The sequence below is a fragment of the Armigeres subalbatus genome, unplaced genomic scaffold (assembly GCF_024139115.2).
Source record: "Armigeres subalbatus isolate Guangzhou_Male unplaced genomic scaffold, GZ_Asu_2 Contig1685, whole genome shotgun sequence".
Taxonomy (NCBI): Eukaryota; Metazoa; Arthropoda; class Insecta; order Diptera; family Culicidae; genus Armigeres; species Armigeres subalbatus.
Window position 1 is genome coordinate 107319 of NW_026942489.1, and position 8405 is coordinate 115723.

At 42.0% G+C, this 8405-nt stretch overlaps 1 protein-coding gene across 1 annotated transcript in view; it reads left to right on the forward strand.

Annotated features, from left to right (window-relative positions):
• Positions 1 to 7056, forward strand: part of LOC134203211 (dynein axonemal assembly factor 5-like) — a 49785-nt gene extending 42729 nt beyond the window's left edge. The window contains exons 5-6 of the mRNA XM_062678094.1: positions 4455 to 4800; positions 5854 to 7056. Coding sequence (XP_062534078.1) covers positions 4455 to 4800; positions 5854 to 5969 — 462 coding nt within the window. The 3' untranslated portion in view covers positions 5970 to 7056. The remainder of the gene's footprint in view (positions 1 to 4454; positions 4801 to 5853) is intronic.
• The last annotated feature ends 1349 nt before the right edge of the window (positions 7057 to 8405 follow it).

The window sequence follows — 8405 nt, forward strand, 5'->3', positions numbered from 1 at the left end:
TGGGAAAACGAACAGCTACCGGAGGAGTGGAAGAAAGGGGTTATATGCCCCATCTACAAGAAAGGCGACAAACTGGAGTGTGAGAACTTTCGAGCGATCACCATCCTTAATGCCGCCTACAAAGTGATATCCCAGATCATCTTCCGTCGTCTGTCACCATTAGTGAACGAGTTCGTGGGAAGTTATCAAGCCGGCTTCGTTGACGGCCGCTCGACAACGGACCAGATCTTTACTGTACGGCAAATCCTTCAAAAATGCCGTGAATACCAGGTCCCAACGCACCATCTGTTCGTTGATTTCAAGGCGGCATACGACAGTATAGACCGCGTAGAGCTATGGAAAATTATGGACGAGAACAGCTTCCCTGGAAAGCTTACCAGACTGATCAGAGCAACGGTGGATGGTGTGCAAAACTGTGTGAAGATCTCGGGCGAACACTCCAGTTCGTTCGAATCGCGCCGGGGACTAAGACAAGGTGATGGACTTTCGTGCCTGTTGTTCAACATTGCGCTAGAAGGTGTCATGCGGAGAGCCGGGTGTAACAGCCGGGGTACGATTTTCAACAGATCCAGTCAATTTATTTGCTTCGCGGATGACATGGACATTGTCGGCCGAACATTTTCAAAGGTGGCAGAACTGTACACCCGCCTGAAACGTGAAGCAACAAAAGTTGGACTGGTGGTGAATGCGTCAAAGACAAAGTACATGCTTGTGGGTGGAACCGAGCGCGACAGGGTCCGCCTGAGAAGCAGTGTTACGATAGACGGGGATACCTTCGAGGTGGTCGAGGAATTCGTCTACCTCGGATCCTTGCTAACGGCTGACAACAACGTTAGTCGTGAAATACGAAGGCGCATCATCTGTGGAAGTCGGGCCTACTACGGGCTCCAGAAGAAACTGCGGTCGAAAAAGATTCGCCACCGCACCAAATGTGTCATGTACAAGACGTTAATAAGACCGGTAGTCCTCTACGGACATGAAACATGGACAATGCTCGAGGAGGACTTGCAGGCACTCGGAGTATTCGAGAGACGGGTGCTTAGGACCATCTTTGGCGGTGTACAAGAAGACGGTGTGTGGCGACGAAGAATGAACCATGAGCTCGCCCACCTCTACGGCGAACCCAGTATCCAGAAGGTAGCTAAAGCCGGAAGGGTACGATGGGCAGGGCATGTTGCAAGAATGCCAGACAACAACCCTGCAAAGATGGTGTTCGCTTCCGATCCGGCAGGTGCGAGACGACGTGGAGCGCAGCGAGCGAGATGGGCAGACCAGGTGCAGAACGACTTGGCGAGCGTGGGGCGTATTCGAGGATGGAGAGATGCGGCCTCGAACCGTGTATTGTGGCGTCAAATTGTTGATTCAGTGTTATCTGTATAGATGTAGACTAAATAAATGAATGAATCTCGGTCTCCTGGGCTTCTTCCTGAACGTTACCACTTTTCTTCCTTCCCGGTAAGCTCGAAGACTTTGTAGACGAGATCTTCGATTGTTTTTTGTGGAGTCGAGCCGGCTACTTACTCCGGAGTGTCGTGAATGATTAGCTTATTGCTTTTCTTCATGCAGTTTGGCGATGATTTTTCAGCTTGTGGATTTCTTGATCTTTACCAGCGCTGGTGATCTTGGCGAAAGTACTCGCTTGTCCTGGACCGGAGCAGGCCTCAAAATCCTTGCGTGCTTGCATGTAGGGAATTCCCTGGTCAACATGGATCCTCTGGATTTCTACCTCTTTGAGGTATTCCGAACATTTTCTGCTCGATTGTGGTTGCTCGTAAGTCTTGCAGAAGTTGCAAAAATGTGGCTCGGAGTGGTTGGTCGGCGTGTTGCTGGCTTCGTCCATTCCCCAGTGACATTTTCGTTTTAAAGTGGTTCTAAGGCATTCTTGTAGAGTAAATAATGGTCTTCAAGAGCGTTATAAAACTAAAAATGTTGCTTGGGTTGCCATGGTGACGTCAACGGAGTGGCACTTGGCGCAGTTTCCGCAAATTTGTTCGTTGCTTGGGCATCACTTACTGGTGTGCCCGAAGTTCCAGCACTTGTAACACCTCATCGGATTCGGATGATAGTGCCTTGTGGGACATCTTGACCATCCAAAATTAACGTACTCCGGGATGACAGTGCCGGAAATCGTCAATATAATGGTCGGGGTGTTGACCATGTTGCCATCGGGAAGCCTTTTCTTAATCCGGTAGATGTCGCGAAAATCTTGGTCCTGTAACAGGCTAAGGAGGTAATCGTTGGGAAGGGCGACAGAGTCGACGTTTGATACCACACATTTAACCGAGTTGAGGAATGGATGCTCGACGATGGACACGGGTCTACCGTTGCTGGCGCTATCAATTGATCCCCCAAGAAAGGCTTCAACGGCGCAACAAAAACGAATTGGTTGGGAGAGGTCCATTTATTCCCTGCATTAGTAGGACCTGTAGAGTTCCGAGCGTATTGTCTGGATCCATGAAACGCCAGAGTATGAATCCGGTGAATTGTCCATCGATTCTGCTTGTTATACTGCCCGAGGCCACCTCCATGTTTACCCGCGCGCACCACCAAACGGCACGGGTGGAAATTGACGTTTGCTTTGCGAAACGATGCTTCCGGGTTTGGTCCCGAAACTCTCAGGATAAGGTAAAACAATTTCATTGACGATTGTGCGTTTACAGTTCGTCACTCCTACCGCGCAAGTCACTGTTCGGCTCACAATGACGACCCTTACCGCCCCTATGAAATGGTTCGTTTCACTTCCTCCACGCAAGTCACTGATTGGTCGCACTGGCGACCATGCGTCTCCACCACGCCGAAGGAGTGTTTTTTACCCTTCGTCTTCACTCACGAAACAACCACCAAGCGTCTCCACCTGGGAAAGTCACTATCTGGACGAAACGCACTGTCAAGATTTTCTTCAGAATGCCTATCGCACAACTGGAGTGTCTTGGAACCTCCCCACTGCATGGAGAGGGTCTGACCACGGTTCAATTCCCCTTCTCTGCGAGGGGAAGAACTGACCTAAATGGCCGAAAAAGCCGTATCTCCGGATCCCGTGATCGGATCGGTTCGCGATTCGTAACAGGTCCTGACCGTACTAACCGATTTTTTATCCACCAAAGTTTTCACCGAAAATATCCAAATGTCTCGAATGACTTAACTCGTAGTGAACTTAACTCGCGCTCACGAAGCTATATTATAACATAACTTTATAACTAACCAACTTATAACCTGAGACTTATAACTATGCTATGACATGTGCAATCCACATGTCAGTCTCATCTTTATCGTTTCTGTAGCTCCAGGGGAAACTTTTTCTTCTTCTTTTTTATTAGTTTAAAGAGGCTTTAACTCTTTAAACTTACAAAGAAGAAGAAGAATTTTCCACTGGAACTACATAAACGATAAGGATGAGACGATGGAATGGTGTGAAAGTTATTTCTACCAAGCATCGAACCTTCAGTTCTGTCAATGCCTGCCCAAAATCAGTCAGCATTCACAGCGGAGGAGCTAGTAGGAACTTGTAAAACACTTTGGAACAATCAGAAATTGCAAATTCTACTAGGGTCAATGGACATTCTGTTTTCAACCTCTTAACAGTAAGTTTAGATGAATCAGATTTCACTTTCGTCGGAAATAAAACAAAACAAAGAATATGGCATATCAAAGAAGAAAAAAAGAATGAATAAAGAAAAAAATGTGGAAAACATATAAAAAAAAGATATTTTAGATACTAGATAAAGATTGTCGCTTCGGTTCCCTTTGTTCTGCTGTCCGAAACATGTGTGGTACATACCTGTCAAATCGTATGGAGTTTCCTTCTTTGACATTTAGCTCCCCTATCCTCGCCAGCAAAAGATGTTCCGGACAGCGACGACAGCGACAATCTTTATCTAGTAACTAAAATATCTTTTATCAAAAACAAACAAATTTAAAACGAGAAAAAGATAAAGAATAGAAAATTAATTTTGAATCAAGAATCACCAATCCAACAGCCAAGAACCAAGATCTAAGCATAAATAATAGCCTTGTACATATTTTATGCTGCCTCACAATGTTTCGTGCCTGAAGGTCTAAAATAGTTAGTTCCGCATCAAAATTAAATGATGACTAATAATCGAAGGTGGGGTTTTGCGTTAGTACCGTGTGTGCCTTTTATTTTAGGACGTGTGTAGTCCTTTCATATACCAAAGTATGCTCCCACGGATACAGAAACAATTTTACTCCTTGCTAAACATCAGCTGTTTGTGACAACAGGGAGTCATTTCAGTATGCAAGCGTTTCACATGTTATTACCTCGTACCAATATATAATTTCGCTGAGGGAATTTGTTTAGTTTCGCTATCGTATCTGTAGGAGTTTTACCACTTGCTAGTATTACGGTGCAACAGTTCAAACCAATTCAGTGCCATGTGTCCCAGAAATGGGTCTAATCATCATAAAAAAGTTCATTTTATTTCATGTTTATCCAGTTTACAGCGCTGCTGCCGAAAGAACTGAAAACGCTTACAGGACTGATAGAGGATAACAGCATTGCGACACGTGCATACGCTTTGCGAACGCTCCTAGCCATGGGTGCGCTAGATTTCGAAAATCTGAAGCTAATTGCATTTGCAACCGTCGCCCGTCTGGATGATCCGAGCAGTGAGGTGCGTGAAATGGCAGCCATCTGCTTGGGCCGGTTGCAGTTGTTGGTATCGGCGGATGATGACGATTCATCAGCACGAGCCCGCTGGGAAGCTACACTTAAACCGATTATTTCCACCATGTTCCTACATCTGGAAAATCCGGAGTTAAAACTACGAGTTGCGATTCTAGGTAAGTTTCTGATTGGTTGAGCTTATGAATCGGGAGAGAATTAAAAACATTTTCTAAATTCATTTATACTTCAGTTTTTGGGAAATGTTCTTTGTTTTGTTATTAATCATGGATTGAAATTATCTCAGGTTGATCACAAATGTGAAAATCCAGTAGCGTATCCAGAAAGCCATACTCAAATAATTGGTTTTTGAGCTTTTTTATTATTTTTTCGTTCATCATAACTTTTTTGGGACTTATAAACAGAAGTAGGTTCTAGACATACGGCGTAAATAAAAATTCCTCGAAATCCACGATAATCCCAAAATCAGCGTATAAAACCCCATAAAAAATCACTTCAACAAAAATTGCGTCTTCACGGTCATTACGTACCCTCCAAAGTGTTTGAATAATCGCGAAAAATTCTCGGGGGATATCCGCGTAAATTTCAAAAATCGCGTAAAAATAGGCACGTAAGAAACGACTCGCGTAAAATGCAACCCCAGTGTTCTTGGAAGCCCTAAAATAAATATTGTATCATTCAACCTAGATCATAAGAAACAGCATTTCGAAAGATCGCAAACGGTTTTTAAGTTTATTAGGTTTCGTTAAAGTTTTACATGGAATGCGTTAGTTTGAACTTTGAACTGCTACCGTCATCAAGGGTGATAATAATAGCTCAAATGGGGATGAGAATGAGTTACTCTTTCAACAACTTAGAATGATAAGAAAATTATTTTTAGGTTTTTAGTGGAATGTTTTCACCTGTCATATAAGACGAGTTTATATAATCCTTTGAATTCCACCACTTAATTGTATCTTGACAGATACGTATTTCGACCTCAAAAGTAAGGCCGTCTTCAGTGTCTCGTACTTGACTCGACTTTAACGACTCGTAAGTCGAGTCAAGTACGAGACACTGAAGACACTTTTGAGGTCGAAATACGTATCTGTCAAGATCAATTAAGTGAATTCAATGGGATTGTATAAACTCGTCTTATGACATGAACAGAATGTCTGTAGAAGAAATCCTACAATTGCTAAGTGAATACACTTTTTTTCATTTCCCAACAGAATCGCTCGGCCGATTGGTCGTTCATCATAATACGCTAATCAAAAGCCTCGCTAATGAAGTTGAAGCGGGATGTCCGTACAAGAAGGATCTGGATAATATCCTCTCTCATCAATAAATACCTCTGGTGCAGGCGCTTCGGATCGGTCTTTCCACCAAGCCATCACTATCCACGAACTGAACGAGGAAAAAATCAACTACAAAGAGCGCCAACCTAACAGATCCAACGGCCGCGACGGCACCATCAGGATAATTGATTCAAATCGTATTTCACCGAATGAACCTTTATCATCGCTATCACCATCAACCGACAAGTACATACGAGGGGTGGCGGTGGAGGGAAATTGTGTAACGGCATTCGGTTTGTTCTGCCTTTCTCTTTTTGCCTGCTTTCAACTATCGTGTTTCTATATTCCTAGCCAAAGGCAGATGCTTCACAATCATCAATCGTTTGGAAGCAACCGAAAAAAATAGCAGATCAATTGAACGACTGCTAGATGGAAAATTGGTCCGCTCTGTTCTGAGATTTCCGATTCATTTTTTTTTGCTCATTCACTGGCTCATCAGTGAATGGTAGCTAGTCGAGCATAGATCTATAGTTGTATAGTTCCGTTCGGTTTCTACTGTGAGGCTATTGTCGCCGGTTGGTTCCGTTCGCTCGTAATTGCAATTATGAAATTTTATTTCATTCAGCGTCATATTCTAACTTATCTCGCAAATGTTTTCTCCAAGTGCAATGATAAAGCAAATTATTGATTAAAGATTGATTCATCATTCATTATAAATTTATCCATTTTGATGTGACGGCTTTTAATTTGGGTGAAAACGTAATTTTAACAGTTTAACCGCTTGACGTTATGAATGGTAGAACTTTTACTCAACAAAGGTGATGCGTTACATTTTTTCCCTCTCTGCGTATAGTGTGACAGTTACATAAACTTTTTAGATTTGGATTAAAAATATTCGAGCAACCTCATAACTTTTTCTGCAATAGCCTTCTTTTTAACCTAGTGTTCTCCTAAAATTAGAAGAAAAATTCTGATAAATTTAAAGACAAATTTGAGTTGAAATCAATAGGATTTTCATAACGTTGTACGATTCAAAAGCGTTGTTGGCTATGCGCTCACTTAGAAATGAAAGAAAAAGTCATCTTAAGCTCTGCCGTTATCAAGGATGGCAGAATTCGTGCATTGCCGTAATGAGTGAAAAAATCAGTAATAAATAGTTCATATTTTCAATGTTTTAATCAATTACTTTCTATAAACAACATATTACTGCCCTTTGGTCAGTGAACCAATATCTAGGCGCGTTGGCAAGCTGGCCAAAAACCGGCATGTCGCGAAGTTTCATTAAGGCAATTTTAAGTTTCCCTACAGTTTTATGAAGGCACCATATAATCTAGTATGGTTGAATCAGTGTTTTCGTGCAGTTATATTGATGATACATTCTCCTATAGACGAATCCAAGTAAAAATAAGAAGAAGACACACGACGGTGTTAACTTTGACAGATCCTACAGCACAGCATAGGAAGATCATTTTAAAATGCTTATAATAAATTCTAGACAAAATGTAATTAAAATCTGATTGAAGTATGATACGGAAAAAGTTCCGAACTGTATGATAGATACATTTTTGGGAAATATTCAAAAAATTGAGATAAGCTTCCGAATATGTAATTCAGAACTTTTTCCGTACCCTACATTAATCAGATTTTAATTACAATTTCTCTAGAATTTATTATAAGCATTTTAAAATGATCTTCCTATGCTGTGCTGTAGGATCTGTCAAAGTTAACACCGTCGTGTGTCTTCTTCTTATTTTTACTTGGATTCGTCTATCCAGTTTCCACATATATGCTTCTGATTCAAGATACGCTAAGTAGGGTAGCTAATGGGCAGCACCCCCTATTCTCGCTCACAACGAACAAAATTAACTGATTAGTAAATTATAGCTTACTTGTCATAAGACGAGTTTGTACAATTTCATTTAATTCCACCACTTGATCATTTGGACAAAAACTCATTTAGCACAAGCCGTTTCAAGTTTGCATGCAAATTAGTATGGGGAAATTTGTATTTTCATTTTACTGGTTATGGCGTTTCCTCATTAAGCGCAGTGTCGTGACCCGGACGAGTTTTCTAGTCTCGACCGTTCGTCGCAACAATACTCAGCAAACTGATTCTCGTTTCGCGCTTTGACACGATCATCCTGAATCCAAGGTAGCTTGCTACACGTTTGAAAGAAATACACTACAAAAGAGTATATTCTGATTGAATATTATTTGATTGCTAATTTAACAATGCAGTGAGTGAAGTGAATCATTTTTTCTCGATATTTCATAGACCGGATCTACACGCAAGTTAAAAAAAAACCTACATAGCTAAAAGGAATACTCAAGAGCTTCCACTCAACGAAAACCGCATCTTTATCAATTAATTAGTAAGTGAACGAAGGGTGGTTCTCCCAACAGCTGATGCAAATCGTGGTTCATTTGCCTCCTCCTCCTACTGTCCGCCATCTGTACCCCACCATAGATGGTAATCAACACTTTCC